At 42.6% G+C, this 26,084-nt stretch overlaps 2 protein-coding genes and 1 pseudogene across 3 annotated transcripts in view; 1 reads left to right on the plus strand and 2 right to left on the minus strand.

Annotated features, from left to right (window-relative positions):
- On the minus strand, positions 1 to 774 carry LOC145448223 (uncharacterized). The gene is made up of 3 exons (XM_080326584.1): positions 627 to 774; positions 247 to 559; positions 1 to 184 (listed from the first exon to the last, which is right to left on the minus strand). Exons 2-3 carry the CDS (start codon positions 555 to 557, stop codon positions 1 to 3), a joined length of 495 nt encoding a protein of 164 aa, XP_080182710.1. The 5' UTR covers positions 558 to 559; positions 627 to 774.
- LOC145448808 (C-myc promoter-binding protein-like) lies at positions 774 to 24,648 on the plus strand (annotated as a pseudogene). Its single transcript, XR_013918030.1, has 19 exons — positions 774 to 2,998; positions 3,804 to 3,918; positions 6,477 to 6,710; positions 6,872 to 7,100; positions 13,030 to 13,388; positions 14,978 to 15,210; positions 15,734 to 15,940; positions 16,570 to 16,821; positions 17,400 to 17,509; positions 17,928 to 18,010; positions 18,722 to 18,908; positions 19,887 to 20,019; positions 20,597 to 20,807; positions 21,239 to 21,290; positions 21,351 to 21,449; positions 21,558 to 21,707; positions 21,922 to 22,123; positions 23,175 to 23,384; positions 24,352 to 24,648. The product of XR_013918030.1 is annotated as a C-myc promoter-binding protein-like (transcript).
- Positions 11,804 to 26,084, minus strand: part of LOC145448207 (uncharacterized) — a 40,201-nt gene continuing 25,920 nt past the window's right edge. Inside the window, exons 21-22 of the mRNA XM_080326559.1 lie at positions 15,716 to 26,050; positions 11,804 to 15,293 (exon numbers count right to left, since the gene is read on the minus strand). Of these exons, the coding sequence (XP_080182685.1) occupies positions 25,998 to 26,050 (53 nt within the window). The 3' untranslated portion in view covers positions 11,804 to 15,293; positions 15,716 to 25,997. The remainder of the gene's footprint in view (positions 15,294 to 15,715; positions 26,051 to 26,084) is intronic.

Raw genomic sequence — 26,084 nt, forward strand, 5'->3', positions numbered from 1 at the left:
TTATTGATTCCCTTGTACCATAGTATAGTGGCATGAAACTATAAAATTGATCCCTACTCTGACCATCTGCTTAATCGGATCCATATATATACGTCCGTTATTCCAAAGACATTTCTTCTTATTGTGCAGATTGTTTCTTGTAATTTTCAGCAAATGAGGTGGATCAGGAACAAAGTATATAAATCTGCATCAGAAAAGGACTCCAATGATTAGGCAAAGTTTTTGCACTGCATTGGAAGCAACAACCTGTCCGGGTGAATTGGGTTTTTCATCCTATAAGGCACGTCTGAGTTATCGTCTGGAGATGCAACAAGGTTGATTACCGCCCTGTTAGCAGCAAGACCATCAACTGTTGAATACATCCAAGACATGATATCTGGACAAAAATGAAATGACAGGGCATCCAGCTCATACTTACAAACAATTCCAACTATAATGGCAGAAGTTCTGTACTGAATTTCGACGAATAGGTCAGACAGTATAAAAAAGATATCTGATGAGTCAACGTTGGCAGTAGGGTAGAAGGCCACTACACCGTCCAATCCATTGTTAGTCATTCCTGAAAGCATACAAGTTATGACTGCTATGAGCAATTGAGCATGTCTAAAATGAGCACTGGTGCTCACCTCTCGCATAAACAGCAAGGATATGATTAGCCACTTTACTTGCATTTTTTGAAATGTCATTATAGACCTCATTATCGAAGTCCACATAACCGATTATATCGTCGGTGAAAGATCGATAGACAAGCTCCTCTGAAAAATTTGATGAACTTGTAAACTAATGTGAATATTTTAAAAAAGAAAATGCATAATATCATTAAATCAAAAATATAGCTTTGATTGATAATTCATCAATTGCAATAATCATGAATTTGTCATATTCTTTTTGTAGATTTGCTTACTGATTCGGCTATTTCATCAGCGAATTTCTTCTGAAAGTCAATGTTACACGACCCGAAATATTGATTTCTTCTCAAACAGAGAGTCTTTTTTGATGGGAAGACAATTATTTGAGACATGAATGTCTGATGCTTCAAAATGTTTTTCACAAAGGTATGCTTTGCCAGAGCCGACTTTGTTTTTGAAGTCAGTGTTGTAGCGGACTTTGAAAATAACTTGAAGTAAGGATATTATTGTTATTTTTATAATAGTATCATATGGTAAAAAAACTGTAGGCGCTAATCATTACTTTCTTCCTTCTGGCATGTTTTAAACTTTTGAGACTATTACAAATAATGAAAAAATGATAGTATACAAAATCACTGCAAAAATACTATATTGTAAATGAATTTATCCGTGTAATGTTGTAATATTTCATTATTTCTCACTGCTGATCTAAATTTGCAACATGCGGTATCCCTTCGTGCCGGATGACCAACCCTACCCGTTCGAATATAAGACAAGATGATTAAATATGCAAAGAACATCGAATAAAACATGAAAACACATAGTATATTAACTCGATCCGCACACTCACTCACCTGCTTAAATTTATTGGCCCATTCTTTAGTACTAACTCCAAACCGTGGTTCATCACCAGTTGGAACAAGGTATAGACGAATTCCGCTAGCAGCAGCACTAGAGCATTGCGGAATAGAGCAATACTTCCCACTCGTTAGCTTACTACTTCCCGGTTTTGCAGCCATTTGTTTTTTCGTGGCTTGAAATACCTAGGAACAGCGCTTTTTTCTCAATATTTAGCGATATCTAGTGATTTTTAATACCCGTTTTAGCGATTTTCTTCCATCCGGAGTTGGCAACACCGAAGGTAACTAACCGACAGTGCTATGTGTTATGTAACTCAAACGCGTTCTTTCAGTTCGCTCTCTGATGAGTGATGACCCAGTCTTCCGCTATGCTAACGCAAAATGAGTTTGAGCACTGAGTGCCGGTAACGTTTCTTGGATATGGATGGGCTGGATTCGCATTTTTTACCTTTGTGATCCACCGCCGGACGTCATGTCCGTCAACGTGGATACGAATACGGTTCCTTATGACCCTTCACCCGAGAACGTCCCATGACTGTGTTTATGGGTCTGGTAAATTTTCAAAATAACTTCTGACTGGGTATAAACCTTAGAAAATCAAACCTCGCCCGAATCCAAGTAGCCTTCTGCTAATGTATGCTACTCAAATGAAATACTTGAAACTTCAATTGAATAGTACGTTTGATATTTCACCATCACCATAGTGATTTTATTAAAGTGTATGCAAGGAGATTACCTGTTAAAACCACTTGCTTGGTTGTCTGGTGTCTTTTGAAATGACTGAGACTGAGCTCTTGGTTGGCCTCTAATTTATATACTGTAGGGTTACCATATGTCCTCTTTGAAGCGGATTTTTCCTCCTTTTTTTTACTTTGTTCAAAGTGTCCTCGGAAGATGCCTAATGTCCTCTTTTTTGAGATTTATTCCTCTGTCTTGAGAATTTTGGTTAAATATAGGGCAAAATTTGACTGAGATGCAGTAAATTAGCACAAAAGTAATGCTCCTGCGGGTCCGATTAGTGGACAAACTTCCAACTTCTTGCATTTCGTGATATAAAATCGTTATTACTACCAAATCGTTACGTATTTGGTGCACTGGTAGGCCAGAGTGGAATCGGTGGTAACGTCAGCAGAACTTTCTGTTTAATTACCTGTACCTAATTCTTCTATGCAGAGAAGCTCTCATCACGCAGGATTTATTTAAAAAAATTAACCGTGATTCCATAGGGGCTGGCACGAAAGCCTGTACATGGACCAGCGTGTGAGGACCATCACTGATAAAGCCAGATCTGAATGTGCCAATGGTATATCGGTTATTCTCTAATGGCGTATTGCGATGCGTCACAGCGAGTCTGCGACTGTGAGATCAGTTGGCCAAACATGCGTGGAGCATCCTGCAGAGCCTATTTGTCGAGATCAAACAGAAAAACCTGCGTATCAAAGAGGAGGAGTGCGAATTCCTGACTTAACACAGACGCAAAGACATCAGCAAACCGAGATCCAGGTCATGGTTGAAAGTGACGGGTCAGAGGCTAGGGTTTTAGTCTGAGGCAAAGTATAGTCAGCATTGCTACTCGGTCAGAAGTAGAATTGATGCCATGAGTTTCAAGTATAAAAGTACCGTAGCTGTGTACAAGACAAGTAGGAAATGAATGTAGGTAAGTTCCAGCTAAGTAGTTTGATGAGTATGTTTGGTCCGAGGTGGACTGATGACGCTACAAATAGGGTGATTTTCAAACATTTTTGTCATTCTTCCACTATCATGCATTGGGCTGTTTCCGCAAGGTGATATGATTACTTCATTCTCTAAAGTGCTACAAACCAATCCCTCAACTACTTTCTACTTCACATAAGTGTAATATATAAGTTGTTTGTTGTCGAAAACTGTTTAGTGGAAGTAGTTTGAAAATATAACCGCATGAATAAGTGGTGCAAGTAAAAATGACCAATTTTGAGTGATGTTAAAAAGGTACTGACCAGCTCTGGTTGTTGTCGACCATTTCAGGTTTATAAATCAAGGCCCAGATTTTATTTTGAGTCATGTCGCTGAAATAAGATTGTTGGCATACTGAAAGGATGGGAGAGCCAGTGCCTGCTGTCACTGACACCGTAACATATTTTTCAAGTTATCACAGCTCATTTCTGTTATTAAAAAATGTATATATGCTGAAAATGACAGCTGCAAACAATGTCTCCGTGTTTTTGATACCCGCATTCTGATTTTGTAATGCGACATGAGACTGTACGGTGTACTCAATGAATCAAACTATATTGCAGCTGTCGTATCAAAACATGTCGTGTTACTATTTCAGGAGACCATCTCGAAATTCATGGCCGTCATGATGAACGGGTATCAGGACCATTTGCTGCCTTTGACTGCTGCGCCCAGTATTAGCATCACGAATCCCGATTCACTCTTCGACATGCAGGGTGAGTTGGTTGGGCCGTTATTCAGCCTGGTATCAATATTATCCGCTCCCAACGAGCGCCGAACACAGCTTTATAACTTACTGTTCCGGTACGTCAATAAAAAGGTTTAGTGACTCCATTCTTCATAAAATGCCCTGCCTTCTCGTCTACAGATCTTTGCCACGATCAGAACCAGTGATTCCCAACCGCGGCTCTCAGAGCCGCATGGGGTTCCAAGGTAGCCTTCTTGTGGCTCTGATTGGCCTCTAAATATCCCACAAAAATATAATAGACGGCAGTTGCTGTTTGTTTTTATGAATAGTGATAGTCAGTTTCTCTACATGAATTCTTAAATGAGGGATATTAGCTATATATATACACTGGCGTAGCAGCATGTGCTGCCGCCCCTGGCTCTCGACTAAAATGCCGCCCCCCTCCCCTAAGTAGACAGCAGCAAATTTCGACATAGATTCATGTTCAAGCAACCTTGTCAATAAAAATAATTACAAACAATATGCCGCGTCCCAGCCTCACCGTCCCAACGTTAATAAGGCCAAAAATAATGAAGACAAGAAATACGATGGTATTGTGCAAATAGAAAATCAATAGCCGCCTCAAAGCAAGATCAGCGATAATATCCTAAACTCCAAGTGTTTGAACGTAGTCTCTTTTTATAGACAGAATGGATAGAGCTGATAGCCGACAATCATTCATGGTAGAACGTAAATAAGACTTAATCAGTTTGAGCTTTGAGAAGCTCGCCTCACACAGCTTGCAATTGAAACACCAATGGTCAGATAAAGTTTCAGACACGGGCATAAATATGGTGTCAAATCAAGTAGCTTTGCATTAACTAACCACTGTAAAACATCAAACGCTGTTGCACTACGATCAAACGTGATTTCACTGCTCCGCACCAGCCTCTTAACCCTTTCAAAATCTCAAATTGAATAACTTCATATGATCATATCTTAATTTGTGTTCGTCCTAGAGGCCTCATATTGGTTTGTACGAAAAGCTAGCAATCTTCTGATTTATATGATCCCTAATTCGAAGGTATAAGGCAAGACAATTTTCGCAGCTAACTCCAAAAAGTCCACCTCGTTGTCATAAGTGCTTCTAAAATCGCTGGTGAATAAATTGTGACTTTCGCTTTGCAGCTGCGCGTGGGAATTCAAAAATCCAAACATATCATTTAAGTGGTGTATGTCGGTAAGCCTAGTTTCAGCTTCAAGTTTAAATCTGTCCGAAGCTTGAAACATGCATCATCTAACTCCTTCCACAAAACTGAGGCAAGCATCTTCTGATTGTTCGCCAGGCATTCTCCTTTTTCTGCGAACTCTCCATACAATCGGCATTGACGGCTGTTTCGGAGTGGTTCCATCGCCATGTTAACATATTAATTCGTGTTTTCGGAATCAGCGCGACACTAGCTTTCGATTGAGACATGTTTGATCAAATTTCAGCTCACGGGACGACAGCTATAGGACTACCAAAACGCTTCTTTTAGCTGGCTGTGTACAGACTACACTGTGCCGAGCGAGATAACATAATGGTGATGCGTCCGGCTTCATGATCGGTAGCTCGTGGGTTCGATCCCCGGCCGGGTAAGACCAAAGACTCGAAAACTGGTATCCGCGGTTGTCCCCGCTAGGCGCTAAGCAATCACAGAGGGAAAAAACTGGGGTGCAGACTAGATGACCTTATTATAAAAAAATGTCCGTATCGCATCTCCGTCGTCAAAGCATCTCGATGGTGCAGGCGAAAAAGAATGCCATACCATATCTCTCTCTCACTGTGAAGCCACATTTTGCCGCCCCCTTGGAGCCTGCCACCCCTGGCGCAGAGCCAGAACCGCCAAGTGGCTGCTACACCACTGTATATATATCCAAAGCCATCCAATATGGCGGCTTCTGAAAATCGGGAAATATAATTCTTGCAGACTAGGGTCAAACGTATGGATGAATACCTGTCAGACAATGATATATCTTGAGTTCTGCTGGTCATGGACCTTTATATATCGTCTCTGTGAAGAGTAAATTTCGACACATTTTACTAACATCAAAATAACGGATCATGGTTGAGTATAAATCCTACTAAGTCCAATATTAGTCAGAGTATAATCCCATGCAAACTTGTACATCAAGTGCTGAAATGTATGAAGAGCTATCACATAACGACATTAGTATGTTGTAGTAATGATATGCATTTTCAGTTTCTTTTAATGTATAGCACGTACCAATCTACGTCTATCAATGCTAAAATACCCTGTACAGAATCTATGTAAGTCTATGTGCATGCTTTTGAATTAGCGGAATGATGGTGAGATCTGGAGGTAGGCTGGCTTTCTTAAAATTTTCGTTACAAGTAGCCTATCCGAGTGTTTTCATGCGGCTCCATTCATTCTCTGAAGTTTCAATTCTGACATACAAAAAGGTTGGGAAAGACTGATCAGAACGGTATGAATCCTTTGCATAGAATAAATGAAAATATTGCGATACTACCTTTACTGTCACAAGAGGTTTGATGTGTGACGATTTGTGCACAAATTTGACAGTACAGCACTTTGTTTTCTGCAGGCTTCAGTCATAGGCAAGACAGGTCATCGCACCGCTTCTTCCAAATGATGATGGGCACACAACTCTTCGCCGCTTTCGTCGAGGGCCTGTCGTTTGCGTCATTTTCCTGCAGCTCTGTGGACAAAAGCACGGGAAAGCGGCCAGCCTGGTGTTTTTTGATGAGTGTATCGACCGGCTGGGCGGTGAATATATCCACAACGTCAGGCTAATCGACAGCGACGATACACTTCCCAGGTACTGTGCTGGGTTGTTCATTGGGTGTGGTCAAAGATGTAGACGTTAGGCGTAATTGTACCGTTGACAGTCAACTCCTGACTAGGTATCACCTCAGGTATTTACACGACGAGGTAGTGGATGCGTTCTTTGCATGCTAATTTGTGTTTTTATTATTTCAGTGAAAGAACAATCATGATTTTGCCGCCAGACGATAAAGGCTCTCCCAACAGCGAAGGTCACTCGTACACTACTTTCCCGCAACTTCGTCAAGAACTCCTTTCCCTGACTGACGGTGACTCCGTTAACAACAAACATGGTACACCATGGAATTACCTGCCGAAAAAACGGGCGTCTCAGTAATTTGTCGTTGGCAAGCGAACTAAGCAGGAATTGAAGACGTTGGTGAAGGTATTTATTGGAGATGTTCATTGTGTACGAATCAATTTTTTGTAGACTCGTTTTGCACCCGGGGTAATTACTGAAATAGAAAAATGTTATCATTTTTAACAGACAAGATCCTGATTCAACATTGTAAAGCAGTGGTTCCCAACCTTTTCCCACCCACGTACCATTTCGAGGTTTTATGCAGTGTTCACGTACCACCTACCCTACACACGTTACGCGCGCCGAAGGCGGTCAAAATTGTTTCTACCGTGTTTCGCTGCCGAAGGCAGCGAAACAGAAAATAACCTGCCCGTTTTAGGGCGCTGTCGCGTAGGATCAGTTCTCGATAGAACTGGACTGGAATATTTGTTGCAAGTAACGACCGATATCTAACTGACCGTTAAAGAGTCCAGACACAGTGGGTTTCCGTAGCTTGTATTGCGAGTAGGATTAACTAACTGGTCTATAACGTATCGTTAAAATATACGCTGGCAATTACTCTAAATCAGTGGTTCTCAACCTTTTTTGACACGCGCCCCCCTTGGAGATGGTCAAAAAATTCGCGCCCCCCCTGACCCCCTTGCATTTATCGTCATGTCAAAAAGAGCACATCATCTAATGCAGAGGTGGGCAACGTTTTTGATAATCATGGCCGCAATTCGATTTCTTATGTAGCGTAAGGCCGCATTCCAGGGCATAGCCGCAATGAACGATCTGGACGCAAAATACCTATGGTAAACTGTCCATATCCATTCCCGGTGAACTCCGGACATCTACTTTTCACAATGGCCTATTGTACGCACCGAAATCGCGAGTGGTAATGTTATGAATAGTTGCCGGGAGGTGCATATTGTCGCGCGGCGCGCGAAAATTTTTCAGGGCCGCGAACGAATTGTTATTTCTTGCCAGTTCCCATTCCTGCTCAGATTAAGAAGGGCGCTACTGCATTAAAATCGAAAAATGAAGTCTTGTGGAATTGCGCAGAGGGCGAAGAAAATTTCAAGATTAATTAAAATCTCTCGAAAATGCGGGAGTGAATTCGTAATTGCAATTTGCATGTCTACGGCCGCCAACACATACTAATTGAAATAGGCGTCGACGGCCGCTCCAATTCCCCTCTACGGCCGCAGGCTGCCCACCCCTGATCTAATAGTATACATAAGGTCTATCTTACGCCAATTTTGAATCTGCATTCCAGTTGTTGAGTCTTTTACATTGCTGACAAATTTCTCCAAACTTGTTTGAAAATAACAAAAAAACATTGAACAAGACATCCATTAATTAATTTCATGGCAGGTCACCCCGAGACTAATCCTGATGCTGGTAGTGAGTACAGAGAGCAAGGCGTCGTTCCGTCCTGCCAGGCTAAATTTGATCAGTTTTGGAAATTAATTAAATTGTATTGATTTAGAGTAGCCTAATTGAGGGCGAAACCGGGCAACCTATGTTGCATCTAAGTCTGTCTTAGGCAGTGCAGTTCGCAAGCTACTAACAAGAGCTGCCCGGCGCGACAAGCTTTAGGCTACTGTCAAAGCTATGAAGCAATAAATGACTTACACGTGGGAATTGCTCTCTATATCTCCAAAGAATTTCAAAAACTTGCTCAAATGAAGTTGAAATCAGACTATACTCCGTTGAGCGCGGTTGCTATAGTTTGTATTTTGCAAACTTTCTTGAATATGGAATAAATTTCATCTTCATTAATCGTCTTCTCATAATGGATGTGAAACACATGATCAGACACGTACAATTTATACTGACTTTGTCAATTTCTCGCGCCCCCCCCTATACTGACTTCGTCAATTTTTCGCGCCCCCCCTGAGAGCCTCCCGCGCCCCCCAAGGGGGGCGCGCCCCCCAGGTTGAGAACCCCTGCTCTAAATGGAAGATATTACGTTAATGCAATGCTACACGAAATGCGACACAAAATCCCTGTTTACTGTACGACGTCTGTCTCTGAAAAGGGCGAAAACGTGGTCGTCGCTTCTCTCGAGTTATGAGTTAAGTAGAGCATGACAGAGCCACTCACGCTGAGAGAATCACCGTGACATAGCCGGCCCTGTGGCGAATAGTGAATGTCAGAAGAATGCAGTTATCTATGAGCCATAAAAATTGAGGAATGGTGGTGATCAGCGTATGAAAGACTAGTAATAGGCAAAATGCAAAGGAATGAAATCAAGAACAAATAAAAGCATGCATTACGACGCGAGCGCGCGGCTGGTTCCGCCCGAGGACGGTCTTCCGTCAGGCTGATGTGGACTGCAGCGCCTCGTGGAGGAGTGTATGATGTAGTGAGCTGCAACCATCGAATTTGTACCTATAACGCGATCTGCAAGTGCGGGGTTTATGCCCGTAGCTCAAGCAATTTGTGCAAATCGACCTTTCTTCCACGTACGTTTTTCGAGCGATCGGAGTCTTTTCCCTGAAGACATCACATCTGTAGAGCGGATGGTCGTTGTCGCAGAGGGTACATGGCAGTGAGGTACTTTTTTCTGCCGCAAGTCGTCCACGGTCGTTTAAATCGGAAGAATCGACGCACGTTGCATGTACATTAACGCGGTTTCGGTTCGACGGCATACTGTACACAAGTCGGGCGAGAGGAGTTCTTGCCGCATCTGCTTCACATTGCACGAAATCGACGAATTCTTCGAATGTCGGCTCAATGCCTTTTCTCAGTGTTCCGTGGTGCTTACCCATGAACCGTCGTAGAAAGGGAACAGGATAACGACCCAATATCTGTTCGAGGACGCCAATCGCGTTGACTTGTATCGTTGCATTACATTGTGCGAAGACGTAGCTGGCCGCCCGAAGCTGATCGGATGCCGCTATAAGAGCCCGAGCATTATCGGTATCAATCGGTTTTCTCTTAGTTAGTTGCTCAATGAAAGCGGGAACAACGTATGAATCGCGACCATAATTAGTGAATAGGATTTTGCGAGCGTGTATGTACGCCTGCTCGCTTTGGTGGCTGGCGCGGCATCCCGCGAGAGCGGCTTTTGCTTCGCCAGTACAGTACGATATGAGTTTGCTCAGTTTAATTCTAGCAGGATGCCTTTCGCTCGAGCCGACATCCTGGGGCTGGAAAGAATTATCGAATTCGTTCATAAAGCGGTGGTAATCTAACGGGTTGCCATCGAAGGGGGATATTGAAATTGTTTGTAGGTCGAGGCTACGTTTCATGGAACCTAGCATATTGTTCAGTGGATTTACACAATTCATTTGATTATAAGGTGAGGCCGAAATGTAGGGGCTAGGATTATCTGGTTGGCGAAAGCCAGTGACATTGGGAGGTCTAGCATAGATGGATGGGACACAGTGTAGTTCATCATGATCCCGTAAAGGGATTCTGCGGTCTACGGGCCTAGCCGGCCCAGTAGGGACATCCGCACTGACAGGACGATGCATTTGGGGATATGAAATTTGTTCTCGACTACCAGCTCGGCCGCCGAGATTGGGTTCGAAAGGGTTGGCGATTAAAGGTTCATTACGATTAGCGGCAGGGGCCGGACTTGGACCAAGGTTTTCGGGACATACTGGTCTGGCAGATAGCGTAGTTATCATGGATTGGGTTTCCGGCGGCTCGATCGTGGGTCTGCGAGACCCACTCCCTCGGGCGGTCGAAGCATTCCACGTAACGAAACTCTGGCCGAAGGTTGCGGGCACACGCACATGTAAAGGTTCGGTACTCACGGGGTCGTTTTCCGCGGGGGGCGTGTCTAGGTCTCGCGGGGCGAGAGAGCCACTGTAGGACGAACGTATATTGGTAAGTTTCAGTTCTGCGGTAGCTTGAATAAGTTTCCTCTTTTCTTCAAACTCGGCTTTTATTCTCGCTTCTTCAAGCTTGTGTCTTGCTTGTCTCTCCTCTGCTTCGAGTTTCACTTCCTCGATCTTGAGTTCGGCATTGACGCGGTCTCTCGCGACGGAGCTTCTTGAGCTGGAGACCACGCTACTTAACGTTCGTCTACTTCGAGCTGGACTGAAAAGGTTATTGAGGTCGGCACTTGTCGCAGAGCTCACGTGGTCTTCCTGGTATTCTTCGTAAACGCGTCTGGCTTCGCGTTGACCTTGGGTGATGACTTGGTCCAGCCTGTCTATTCGGTGAAGGCTTGGACTGTCCATGTTTTGCGTTTGCACTGCTCGTTTCAGTCTCCTCAAGGTGTCTTTCAGTTTAAAGGTTAGTTCGTCTAGCGCACACTTACACTTGACGACATGCATGGGCGATGGTGCATTTTCGATGGAGATGTGGAAAGCGTTCATAGCCGCGTCGTATTCGGCGTTGGAATCTTGTATAACTCTGTCAACATAAGGCTGACTTAGCACCGTATTGGAATGCTGCTGGCTGAGCACCTCTGCTTTGGCTGCTGGCATCGTCGGCTGCGTATCGACGGGCTGCTGGCTGAGCACCTCTGCTTCGGCTGCTGGCAGTGATGTATTGAAATGCTGCTGGCTGAGCACCTGTGCGTCGGCTGCTGGCATCGTCGGCTGCGTATCGACGGGCTGCTGGCTGAGCACCTCTGCTTCGGCTGCTGGCAGTGATGTATTGAAATCCTGCTGGCTGAGCACCTCTGCTCCGGCTGCTGGCAGTGATGTATCCATATCGACGTCAGTCGGCACTCGTATATTTTACCTCTTATGTCGCGTAGGATCAGTTCTCGATAGAACTGGACTGGAATATTTGTTGCAAGTAACGACCGATATCTAACTGACTGTTAAAGAGTCCAGACACAGTGGGTTTCCGTAGCTTGTATTGCGAGTAGGATTAACTAACTGGTCTATAACGTATCGTTAAAATATACGCTGGCAATTACTCTAAATTGAAGATATTACGTTAATGCAATGCTACACGAAATGCGACACAAAATCCCTGTTTACTGTACGACGTCTGTCTCTGAAAAGGGCGAAAACGTGGTCGTCGCTTCTCTCGAGTTATGAGTTAAGTAGAGCATGACAGAGCCACTCACGCTGAGAGAATCCACCGTGACAGGCGTAGTATATGATTTCTGCAGCATTCGGAATTTTTGTGGTCAAATATAATAAAAGAGAGTTTGGTTAGGTAAGAATAGCCTACCAATGCTTTACGACTAGATCTCTTCCCTGTAAACCCTTACCCACGACGACCACCTTACCGCAACGTCAACGGCGGCTTCAAAAAACTCAAAATCAACCCCACCTGAACTAATAACTCCCTTCGGTCAAAAAAACACAGACTTAACTTGCGCACCACCTGAAAGACCTTCGCGTACCACTAGTGGTACGCGTACCGCAGGTTGGGAACCACTGCTGTAAAGGTCTGTTAGTTGAGTAACCCTTAGATCAGTTGTTCGTAACCGATGTTCCATTGAACTCTATTCGTTCTATGAGTCAATCTCGGGGGTTCCCTGGAGGACAGGACACACACTCAACAATACATATGATTTGACATGATGATATGGTCGTATTGGCCATCATTGAGGGGATTAGGCCCAATCATTAGTCAGATTGTGACTATAGTGGTAGTACATCGTGTGCAGTGGCGTACACAAGGGAGGTTGGGTTTCCAAATCGAAATCCAGTCCTTCATTTCCAATTTTATATCTAATATTTACAAGGTCATTTGTAATTCGTTTTGAACGAACAATGCGATGACACTCCCAAGGTGAAGGTTCTCATTTCTGAACCGTTATCTGAATGGGAACAGTAGAAGTAGGACTGACTGTCAATAAGTCTGCAATAATGTTGTTGTTTTGTGTGAAAATTACATTTTATTTGGTCTCGTTTTTCTACCACTCAGTTCATTTTGTGCACCAGTAATGTATTAAATATGTACAGCTTGCACATTACCGTGAGTGTTCCGTGGGTTAGTAAAAGTTAAGAACCCACTGGTATAGACGATAACTACATGACCATCTCTGCGGGCATGGCTGCTTTTCGCCCCTGACGCCGCCACCACTTACTGGAAATCTTTCCCTTCTCAGCAAGCCAAAACGAGCTGTAAAAACTCCAAGATGTGGGCTTGGCTGCTGTTCTCGCATTCGTTCGGCGTCTGGTTCGGATGCCTGCTCGACTATTCCCGGTGGTACCATTCGAAGGCGTCCATCCTGCGGTACGGTCTCAACGTCTTAAGACTTCTCGAGCGAATGAAATGCATCTCGCTGCCGGACAAAACCTCGTACCGCATCCTGATGCACTTATGCTGCCTGCACAACTAACCGGTGCTGGCGATGAAGGTATTTCAGTTTTTGAGAGACTCGGGCACGCAGTTCAGCGCGGTCACGTACGGTCTTTACAACAAGGCGTTGTTGGAGTTCGCGTGGCCTTCCACGGATAGAGACGGGTGAGTTTTCTTATGACTCGGAACTGTTGATGACGGCCGGAGTTGCCGTTTAGCCATCGTCATATGGCCAAATTCTTGAAATCAGGCTGTATTTTTAAACATTTGGACATGAAAAATAGTGTGTATCGACCAAACTATATTTGCCCACAAAATAACTCTGGCTCGTATCCTTTTTATGGTGGTGACCCAATTTCCTGTTCAATAATTTTCCACGGACCTTTAAATTTGGTAAGGTGCTTACCGACATAAAGGAAAAAACGCGACAACCTGCACCTAGAGAAGTGGCGGGCAACATACGGCCCGGGGACAGTTTTCCGTCTTACATGATAATGTAGCCCGTGGCCCAAGTCTTCCGAGATACTTGCTTACATAGGTCACATATTAGTGAATGTATGTTATTAGACACAATTACACAGGTATGCGCACCGCGCAGCGAGCGTAGGCGTAAGTTCAGCGAAGCGAGAAGACTTGCATTAATGCATTACCGGCATTTACGATGTACTCAACCCTAATGTCATTTGTGGTAACATGGTGTTTGTCGAATGCAATGGTCATTTACACTAAGCCGATATTTCTTATTTTTGATTCCTTAACCGTCGACTTGTAGCACACTTCTAGGCTTTTGTAAGACACCGCATATGCCAGAGGTCACCAACATAAAAGTGTTCGCGGGCCACTTTCAAATTTCGTAGAGGCCGCGGGCTGCATGAATTCAATATCGAGATAAAATATGCCACACAGTTGAACAACCATGCTATCTCGTCACCTACTAAATCCTAATGAATTGATATCTTGGTAAATTTGTGGTACCGGGCTTATCAAACGCCTTGAAATCTTAATTAAGGATTGCACCGTGTGTTGATTGATCAGAGAGAAGCAGGCGTGGTGAAACCTGCATGACAATGCTGTTCTCAAATCCACATTGTCTTCGTCATTATCGTTACATTGCTGTCGTTAAAATATATTGATTATATACGATTTTTTCCTTGTATATGTGGATAAATGGGTGAATAATGTATCGATTGAGTAATCCGGCCCACCAAGTAGGCTACTTAATTTTCCTATATCCGGCCCGCCGACTGAAGAAGTTGCCCGCCCCTGACCTAGAGAGACTTTCCGCCAGCCAGCATGTCAGCAACCTATTCAAGGCCAATTTGTGAAGCTGATTACCTGATACATATACCAATGAGAGAGTCGGACTGCGTGTTTGTGGTGAAACCCTCTGCCATGTGTGCGATGGAATTAGTTGATCAGAAGCGGGCACTCAATGCTTGTTTGAAAGAAGACATCATAGCACGTAATTTTTCCAACTAAGTGTACGTTGTTGACCCTATAAGGAAGTAACCAAAACTTGTCCATTTTTACAACAAGGTTATCTTGTCTTCTTGATTATATACACGCTCGGTTGCCCTACTCTGGTCTAACTTCGTGCCGTAGTTGGTTATGCGTTGAAATTCTGCGTCCAACGATGTATTACTTGTAGGTTTCGCGTCCTGTTGAAGTCGTATTTTACATTTTTGAGAAGTGAAGCAAAATTTTTCGGGAAACCCTGTCGGTGCTGGCCGGTTTAAACGACGCGTCATTCTTAGGTACATGCTCTGGCGGAAACTTGAAAATGTGTTTTACGCCACCGTTATTTTGCGACGTTTGGTACGGAAGAAGAACGGATCGGTTTCGGAGCAGTCCGACCTGCGTAGCGACTCGTCGAGCATGAAAAGCTTGGAGCAACCACAGCGGAACGTTGTCGATACCAAGTCCAGCGATCAGTTTGAAGAGTACAAGGATCTGGCGACGCCGCTGTCCGAGGCGCTTCCACAGCCTGGTAATTCGTAGTTTTGAAGATATCGATGTGCTGTTTTAGTTTGTCATCTGTTGGTATTTGAAGAGCTTCTTGCAGGTACAAACCTTTAATATACAATTGAATGGTATATTCATAATGAAATAAACCCGAATATTTTCGACTGATACTCGTCAGGGGTAAATTATCTGCAACTGGTAGAGAATCGGAAAGAACTTTGTATATCAACAATCGTATCACAAAATATGATGTCTTCTGCATGAAATTTCAAATAATTTAGGTGAAGATATCTCTGAAGATCTCGCCAAATGTCATGCCAGTGACGTCATATTTGGTGGTACGATTGTTGATATACAATGTTCTTTCCAATTCTCTACTACTAATTGCTGACGATTGCCCCTGACGAATGTCAGCTGAAAATATTCGGACTCATTTCAATACGAATATACTTCTAATTAAGACAAACAAAGTTCATTATCACGGACCGTCTAATTGTAACGATGAAAGAGTCGAACAATATAATCCGTACCTTATTACCTTTTATCAGAGCTTATCGGGCAAGGTGACGGCCCACGTGTGGACTCTGCCTCGAAAAATACAGAAGACGGGGCTGTCGAGTCCAACCCGGACACAGTGAGCGACGTGTCGGAGATTAGCGGCGTCGAGAACGTGCCAGTTGAAGAGGATGCTCCTAAAATGCCAAGAAGTCATAGCAACAGCATCGTAAGGGCGCTGGTTGCGAACGACGGTAAAGGTGAGTGGGATAGTAGCAAAAGACTGGCTCGAACACGATTAGAATGTGCGACCTCCTCAACTGTTTTGTGACTGTGGATTATTTTACGTCTTGTTGATGTTCCGTGACCCACCTTGTGACATTTCCTGCTCATGGTGTAGCAAACAAAGCCATCGGCCCATTAAAAACTTTCTGCGAATTTTGGGAAGCTGGTGACTAAAATAGACGGCCATCACTGTCGCCTGGTCTAGTTGGAAGCCGACACAAATCTTGTAGATAAGGAACGGTTAAAAGTACCGACTTTATACCATGTAAGCTCTGAGGTCGTGACTTATTCCTTGAAAATGACTGTTCTAATCAATGGGGTCCGACTTTAACCCCCATTGTATGTAAACTGCAAGTATCATAATAGTAAGTGTCCTAATAGTGAGCGTCATAACAATGAGGCATTCAAAGTAGAGTGTCATATTAGCAGGTTATTCAAAATAACCCAGCCTAACCCTAACCTGACACCTATCTCCGACACATGCTAAACTGAGCCTTAATGGAACCCTAACCTCGTCTCTAATGCAATATAACCTGAACTTATCCCTGATCCTAACCCGAAGCCAAAAGAAACTCGCTATATCACCGAGATGCTCTGGCTGTAGCCACCATCTCGCTGTTTCGTGTATTCTTTACGTCGGTCGTGTCGATGAGCTATCCCATTTTTTCAAACATCCAGATGAAAATGGAGGCGGAGACGCGACCTCGAAAAGGTCTCAAAATTTCTCGTCGTGAGTCAAAGAAATCTCTCGTGAAGCTGGTGATCGAACGCAAGGACATTACGGACCTGGCTCTTGACCCGTTATCGCCCCCGGCGCACCCTGAAGTCAACGTGCAGGAACTCGTTCATGCCAACGGTAAGTGGATATAGTTCAGTTCAAGTAGATGATTGATACAAGGCAGGAATGTGTCTTTTACATCTGCTGTATCAAGGCGTGATTCAATATCGTCACATCTGAAGGCTGTTCCGGGTTTTGAGTGTAAATCCCCAGTTTTTGTATGCTTATCGTTCTATCTGTATCATGTGAAAATTTTTAAATAAGTTTTCTGTTCGAGTGGGAGCCCAGTTCGCAAAAGTCATCGATCTGAGTCCTGTACTAATTTGACCAATACTCTTTGGTCGAATAGGGCACTGCTCAAGTACAATATTTATCTACTGTTGGCTTGTGGAATCCAGTCGAAAACTGCATTATACCGATATTTCCAGAAGAAATACTCAATACCGCGATTGTGTTTGTCAAAACGCTTGCAAGGAACGTTGAAAACAGTAAAATTTCTCTCCTATCGCCTATGAATAAAATAGACGAAGCTGCGAAAGGCTGTTCGAAGGCCTATTTGAACGGATTGAAACGTATCATATTGCAACTTCCAATGATCCCTGCCGTGTCGTAATGGATTTCAGAATTGTAAAAATCGCTTTTCTCGTTCTATTCAGAAGTCAAAAAGAAAGAGCCAATTCTGAAAGAAGAATCTGTTTCATATAAGGTCGGCAGCGGGATTTCCGTGGAAAAATGCATCTCCCTCGACGATATGTCTCCCTACAAGGTTGGTATCGATTGTTTCTGTCTTCCAAGCAGATTCGCGGCCCTTGCTTTTTACCCCACGCTGATATATTGTACCTAATCGATTTTGATTACGGAATATTTGTATTTTGTTAACCTACTCGTACCACTGTCTTACGGGTAGTTCTGAAACTCATTTTTCTGTGTGTGTTGTTCCAAAAAATTTCCACCACATATTTTCCAACCATGTCTTTGTAAATAGAGTATGAGTCTCGAATGCTGAATTAAAACTTGTGTGTGAATTGCTCAATTGTAATGCTTTGGCGACCGTCAATTTGTGCCTGTAAATTGACTTGGAAGTGTTTGATTTAGGGGTACATTAATGTATGAATGGGCCCATGTAGACCTGTTTTAACGTTTTCCTGTTACTTTAATATCAGGAGTCTCATTGTAACTTACAGGAGGAACGAAAATTAAATCAACCAGACAGTCTGACCAGCACACCTTCGAATTCCGCCAAGAAGCGACCCGGGTATTTGACAAGGTATTGAACGGATTCAGAATGATTGTAATTGAAACTGAATGAATTGAATATTGAATGATTCGGCCTTGCAATGTTTAAATCAGAATTTTCAATTATGTATCAATTCCTTTTGATTACCCACTGCGTATGCCCTTGGTGATTTATGAATTATGATGGCGGGCATCCTGCAATTTACTAACCATATATCTCAGGTTGGCATAGTTCAATGTTAGTTTCTAGCCGACGGTTCGGACAATATTGCTTTGAACAGCTTCTTTGAGGTTCAGAACTTCAATATACAATTGAATAGTATATTCATATTGAAATGAACCCGAATATTTTCGGCTGACACTCGTCAAGGGTAATCGTCAGCAACTAGTAGAGAATTCGGTGCCATATGCCATATGATGAAAGTTATGTTTGAGTTCGCACTGTACGAAATTTCTACTAACCACTAAAGGTAACTGCCTTAAATTCTAAAGTGACGAACCAATTTCTATGAACTATGTGCCGTTCAATTTGGAAATCATTTTGAAATCATCTTGTATACTAAACATAGCATTAGATTCGTGGCATTCGTAATGCATCATACCATAGCGTTGTAGCGTATAACACTGCCGGACAAGTGTCGTATTTTGGATCATGCAAATCTGCAATTAAGCATAAAAATGGCTCGATCAATTTACATGTCTTAGATTTGTAATTGGAAATTTTCCGTCACATCAATCTCAGGTCGTTTTCTTTCGCACCCGGCTCCACGCTATCCGAAAGCGTCATCAGCTCGGGGTCGAAGCTGAACAGCTTGTTGAAGGCGACCACGTTCGGCGTCGCGAGCAAAGCAAAAAAGCTCGCCACCAATCTCGCGAAAGACTTCAACGAAACGGTCCAGACCAACCTCTCCTACTATACTCCTGAAAAGGTTTGTTATTAGATTGTAAAGCAGGGGTGGTTAGTCAATAAAGCATTACTGTTCTTCGCAGTACTCAAGCAGGGTTGTAACCGTGTCACCAGGTTCCGAGTCACAAATCAATCTTACTGTTATAGTTTTGACTTGATTCGAGTCATTTTAAATTCACCAGTGAGTCAAGTCCGAGGCAATGAATACTGGGTTGAGTCTGAGTCGTAGTGTTGTGACTCGAGTCCAATTCATTGTGTTCACTGTTCAGTTTTGAGATCAATACAGTTCAGCCTACTTTTTTCAACTCTGCTCGAGTGATATAGATAGAATGGATCGCACTCATAATATAGTAATTTTCCTCAGTCCTAACAGTTTCTGGGCCTATTTTCCAAGAATGAGGACTGATAGACGAACTACCAATAATGTGATGACTTGACTACCGTATTAGTTACAATTGAATGTCTGTCTTGGCCGTTCGTGAGTCGAATCATGACTCATTCATAACAAGCCTGCTCGAAAGGCTATATTTTTGACTACTTTCATTAGTACTTGAACAGATTTTTCTTTTGGAAAAAGTTAGCACCACTGCGCTATACGTCAGAAATAGTCATTGAAATGACATGAAATAACACGGTAAAGGAATATAATTCAAAGACCGCACATCTTTGTAGAGTCATGAGCCATTTTGTCGTAATCGTGAAGATGTTCAAGTGATTTCGAAAGTAGCCGATGTGATGATATGCTAAGTTTTACTACCCTCCAAGCAAATCTACATTTTCAAACTGCTTATTCGGGTGCATTACAGACTTTTCATGTTCTCCATTCAAGTAGTGTTGACTTGTCTTGGAAATTGCTATTTCCGATTATAGGCTAATTGAGTAAAAATGAAAACTCACCACTTGGTACAACTTGACAAGCATTTGTTATTCTGTTTTAATTGGATTACAGTCCGTTCCATTACCCCGTCGTTTTAAGCAACTCCTTCATGCCTATTTTCAGTTCAAAGGCTCGCTGGGCTCGATTTCCGAAATCGGGCAAGACAACTCAAGGTCTAGACGCGACGATAACGATTACAGCGGAAGTCAATCCAGTCTGCAGAGTTACAACGAGAAGACAAGTTCAAGAAGTACAGGTACACTATGTTGGAAGAATCTCCCCTATTTTTAGTGATTAGCCTACAGCCTACATGAACGACAGCATTATTTACTTATGAATGTGAGATCAGACAAGGGCATGGTCTTGGTATCATTGGCCTGCTATTTTTGTTTCAAGTGAATTAAAGTACGACGCAATACATTACTGCATAACACAAACGCAGTATAGGCTGTGGCGTCGCAAGTAATGAATGAAATTTACTTTTAAGCCAGCCGTTTTCAGGTACAAGAAGTGGCCCTACTTCTCAGAAGTTGAATTACTGTGAAAACGTGTGTCTTAATCAATATTACTGAATTAGCGAAAATTCGGAAATAAAATATTTGAAGTTTGAATTCAAATGAAATGGAAGAATGATTCAAGTTCAATACACATCAAATCAGAGCTCATCCTTGTACGCAAGAGAATGGCAAATGTCTGTACCACAGCTTGACTCGTTTCACATTATACAGCTCTCCTGTGGAATTTGATTAGAATTAGATTGAATGATTGTGACTTCTCACGGTGGGCTTTACTATGACAACGTCTCTCGCATAATCGAATCTCTCTCTTTCCAGCGTCATCACGTATGAACCCATCAAATTTCAGAACGCTGAATTCGGCGCGGCCGACTCTGGCCATGTCTTCGACGTCTCTCAACTCGAAAGCCGTCGTGGAGATGGAGGTGTCGATGAGCAGCTGTTCGAAATGCACGCGATGCAAATGTCTGGTTTACGACGAGGAAATCATGGCCGGCTGGATGGCCGACGAGTCGAACCTCAATACTCAGTGAGATGCTTTGATGGCGAATATAGCGGTTGGCTTCGTATTTGTGGATGCAGTGTGGTCTGGCTACCATATAACTATGTCCATTTTATTCGGGCTGTTTGGTAGTTTAGGCTTGTTTTAGAAATCGATTCTTACACTGAAAATGTCCACATTTGAACCAAAGTCCGCCAGCTGAGTAGCTCTGCGATTTTGCGTATGTGGGTTTTCAGTGCAATAAAGTAATGAAAAATAATTGCTCCTGTGAGTGGTATCCCGCTTTGATATACATAATACAAGGCTATGATAGTAGCGACAACCTTGTACTTTCGAGACATGTGTGCTTTTTAAGTATGGTGAGATGCAGTTGAATACCATTATTCCAGATAAATCCTAGCAAATATTTTGGTCATTGACAATTTTGGCATTGGTAACAGCATTTCCATTTTTTGCAGCTGCCCCTTTTGCAATCGACTCTTTGTACCGCAATTGAACGTTTGTCTAATGGTAAGATTTTCTTTTTTCAAAAATAGTTATCATTTTTATATTTATTTTATGTTGCCTTAGGACTGCAGGAATCGTACCGACGTGGTTTCAGAAGATTCGATTTCCCATCACGAGTTATCTGTACCCGACAGGAGAAGCGTTATTTCAAATAATCGCGATGTATGTCGTTTTTCAAAGTGCCGTCATAATTTTTAGAACTTGTTTGAATGCATCGCTAATATGACACCCTGGATGGGTCTTACTGGATGCTGTCGTCCGTACTTTCAGAGCTTTCAAGAACTGGACCCTGTCTCGGTGCCGTATCTGAGCCCGCTCGTTCTGCGTAAGGAGCTGGAGAGTCTGCTCGAAAACGAAGGAATGGCCATTCTCGGAGAGCCCGAATTTGTAGACAATCATCCGATCGTGTATTGGAATTTCGTAAGTCGGCAGTTTTGTTGTTGATGGCCCGTTTTGAAGATTGCAATAGTCATGAAGTTTGATCGCTTGATTTTTGAACCTGCAATCCCTGTTCTGGTTTGTGTTTTATGTATGCCGGGGCTTGTAATATTTTAATGAATGTACATGCTCGTGTTTTCTGCTTGCTCCAACGCTCACACGAGTTCCTACATTTCTTTATCGCCGTCATTTGCAGGTATGGTATTTCCGGCGGCTCGATCTACAAAGCAATCTCTACAACCTCATCTTGGATTCCAAGCACGTGAACAATGCCGCGAGACCCGGCCGGGAGCAATCCAACAAATATACCGACAGGGTCTCGATAACCACCATGTGGGACAATGTCAGCATTCATGATCCGAAGCTGAAGGCTCCGTTGTACTCGGCGTATTTGCAATGTGAGTGACGCTCTACTCTAGCGTACAATAGAATAGCATATTCTAATTTCATATTGGAATGAACGCGAATGTTTGTGGCTGAAACTCGTCAGGGTTAAGCGTCAGCAACGTACCACATCACACATTTGATACAGTCCTATAAAATTCTGGTGCATCAAAATGACCTGTGCATCAGCAACAGTGTTATAAGAACAAATCCATCAAAACCTGGGTTTCAAGCAAAATAAATATTATAATGGAAATGTACTTCAAATCAGTGTAATATCTACTGTATGAGTGGGGTGTGTGTCATGACCTCCAGCAATCCCCCGAGACTGGCTGTGCGAAGCCAGGTTAAGAGACCTAGAAATTTTATATTTCAATATTTTCATTTTTGTTGTCCCGAAACGTCGTATTGTAGAGTTCAGTGTTTCGTAAACACGAAAATAGTTTTACCTCTGGTTATCCTGCCCAATTTAATTATCACACTTTACTAGCTGTGGATGTCCATTTCCACTATACTGTGATGTGCTGCACAATTAAATGAACGTACTCGCGTTCTTTTTCATTAGTAGCCGCTATCCGGCTAAAACAAATCCATGACAACCGGACTCAAATTGCAGATGCGAAAAGTACGCTTTCCGAGACTGGAGCCCGTTCTGTTCTGTATTTTAGGAACCTGAGCTTTGTTGATATCCAATTTAATTGTTCTGTCGAAATGGTGGCTAAATTGCAAAAAGTCGTCAAACTTTAGAAGATAACTCAGACTGATATTGTTATGCGGCTGTACATCGATAGCAACGTAATGCCAGGAATCCGAGCTTTCCAGCGATATCTGAACGAGCCTTGTGGGGCTCTTGGCTCGATTATAATGACTCTTCTACAAATGGTGCCTACTCAGCAATTCCAGTTTTCAAATAATACTATAATCCCCATAGCAACTATACAGCATTATTGGTGTATTTATGATCCTGGTGTGTGTGTGAGACAATATTTCGACACAACAACACTGTCTGAATGGCTTCCGATTCCATTTTTCCACTACAATTCTGACATCGGAATGCGTTTTCAGCCCAATCGCGACCGTCTGCCGTCGAGTGCGATTATCCTGCGGAACTGTTCGATGCAATCCGAAACAGCGTCATGACTGACGACGTCAAGACTCCGATTCTGACGTTGCTGAACGAATATTCTAACAGCACGCGATTGCCGAGGCGGGGCGTGTATCGCGAAATCCTATTCTTCATCATTGTGGCGCTCGGGAAAGATTCAATTGACATTGGTGAGTGTAGGCCCTTATTACTGTGAACTGTTATAAATTGTTACTAGTTGTCAGTTAATCATTTATCGAATTAGCGTATAATTCGTCTTCTGTGATGTTTCCGAGTTCTTGGCTGAAAGTAATCTGTCCTACAAACTTTTGTGCTTCGTCTGCTTCTAATTCCCATTCCTTGTTTTACTGCTTGGGCTTATTTCCCCATCGTATTGAAATAATGTACATGACTACGCCATTCAGTTGTAAACGTGCTGCATATCACCAGTCAATTTTAGGCAGGGATATCTAGAACTTCTCTAGTACTTCTAAATATCCCTGGTTGTAGGGGATTTCGTGTAGTTGGTGTCAGTGTGTTGACAAAATATTAATGATTGAATCTCGCGTGTATATCTTATCTGGATTACAAGAAATTTAATAACGTACCATTTCCCCTGGACCCCCCAAAATTCAGCCTCAAATTGGGCATTGTGACAGAGTTTCGCTTTGTGACACAACAATGCTGTCTGGCAAACGAAACTGCAGCTCAGGAGCAAGAGCATGGGCAGAATAAAATTTATATTTTCGTAATCAGTACAACAACAGCTTTCCATTGACACCCGTTTTATCAAATTTAACGCTCGGCAAGCCAGTCAAAATGGCCGTAATTGCCTTTGGTCAAATGGAAAGTATGATGGGAACCCAAATGCAGCGAGCTGTAATATCTCGCTGTGTTCACACCATAGGACACCATGGTACATTGGTCGCGTAGATGCATATTGCAAGTTAGGAGGAGGCCATTTCCTATTGACTTCTAAAAATCTGTCATACTGTAACCAAACCTGCTTTTTTTGAACTTGAGTCCTTTTCACATCTTTTAATTTATACTTCCAATTGAATTAGACCTGGCAGAGCTTTGAAATCGCAATCGCTAATTGCAATTGAGTTGAAATTTATGACGTTACTCCACTGACTTCTTTGCTCTCTGACCATACAGAGGCATACGATCAAGCCTACAAGAACGCTTACGATGAACTCACAGTCAGCGAATTGGAGATGACCGCGAATTGCGATAAACCGCCGAGTCATCATGCCAGCGACTGCAGGACATTGTTCGGCGAACTGGACCTGCCCGGTATCCGATGAACGGCCGGCGATGTCCGTTGGAATTAACGTGCACTTAACTTGATTCGTCGTACGGTGCTTGATCTGATTTAGTATCCATTCTATTTTGACGGTAGCGTTTTGTTGGCTTATGCACACCTTTGTCATTATGAACTTGACAATGCCTGTGGCCGGTTTGTTGGTTTCTGGTGTTATTATACCTGCAGATTAGGAGTCAGGGTACTATGAGTGATTTAGCGTTAATTGTTTTGACAGAAGGTCACAACCTGAAACAAGTGAACCAATCATGATATTTAGTATCTATGACGAATAGCTTGTAATGGACAGCTTCACTCTGTCACATTTTGACATTGTTCAAGTGATTTTGGCTCTTGAGGTACAATCATGAAAATTTACTCCCAAGCTCTCAAAATTAACAATGTCCGAAAGTGAACGTTGGGAAGCCTATTTTACTCGACTGGTGGCATCAATATATAATCATTCAAAGCCTATTGTGATGTGGTACTAAAATTATTCGCTCCAACAACACAATCAACATGGTTAGCAAAGTACTTGGATACCTCCCAAAAGTAGACGTACTCAGATACTGACTCGCCACATCTACTTCTAAATAAGTCTTCCTGTCAATACCTCATAGTGTTAATTTTATGACTTGGTTCATTAATATCGTCTTCTGTAGTTCATGGCTGATGAAATAGATCAGCTCGCTCTATTATGACAAAAGGCGATAAAATATTTGATACAATCAACAACTCCGAACTCTGATCAGCCTGACGCTGTCAACTAACATGCAGCTGTGTACGCATTATGTAACAACACTCACGCTGAACAAGATTTTTTATTGTCATTAAATGCTAATATTCAGTGTTACTTGGAAACGCAAATTAATATAAGCAATTTCATGTCTATTACAGTATACATTCCAAACTACACTGACACTACCTGCATGATTATAAGCATATTTATCAGTTACATCGCTACTCACACGTCCACAAAGAAATGAATGGCTATGATATATTTACAGTCCTAAGTTATTGGTTTAATTAACAAGATTTGTTTTCCTTGAATTGGAAGATGATACTTGTACAGAGTGAGTAAATTGGGATGCTAACTGATGAATAATTCGTTGAGTCTATTAGTATTTGGTTGAAGCTGTAGAGCGTGCACCACACACAAGATTATAGTATATTGATCGGTTACAACGCTACTCAGACCGAGTTATGTAATGAAAGCGATTGATAAATTTACAGTCCTAAATTATTGGGTGAACAAGATTTATTTTCCGGTATGAACTGGAAGATGAAATTTGTATGGAGAAAGTAAATCAGGATGCTAACTGATGAATTAATTCATCGAGTCCATTATTTGGGTGAAGCCGTACAACGTGCACGCTGTAATGGAGCTGTGCTGATATCTGAATTTATTAACTACGATAGCTCTCTTCGAAATAGAAGTAACTTAATCCTATTTTTCAACGAAAAGTCTGCCGCCGACGTCAGCCAATGATCGCGTATCTTCTCAGTGGCGTTTTGAGTCGAGCACCCACCAGGCATCTCGATCACATTTTTGATCTGTAAAACGGCATTTCTTAAAAGATGAAGGACT

The sequence above is a fragment of the Botryllus schlosseri genome, chromosome 10, assembly GCF_051294905.1.
Source record: "Botryllus schlosseri isolate E-star chromosome 10, Bs_hap1, whole genome shotgun sequence".
Taxonomy (NCBI): Eukaryota; Metazoa; Chordata; class Ascidiacea; order Stolidobranchia; family Styelidae; genus Botryllus; species Botryllus schlosseri.

Excerpts from the sequence above, each read along its gene's own strand:
- LOC145448223 (XM_080326584.1), bottom strand. The coding sequence starts at position 557 with ATGACTAACAATGGATTGGACGGTGTAGTGGCCTTCTACCCTACTGCC. Across the intron at positions 185-246 it reads AACCCAATTCACCCGGACAG|ATTTATATACTTTGTTCCTG; the intron begins GTTGTTGCTTCC and ends TTTCTGATGCAG.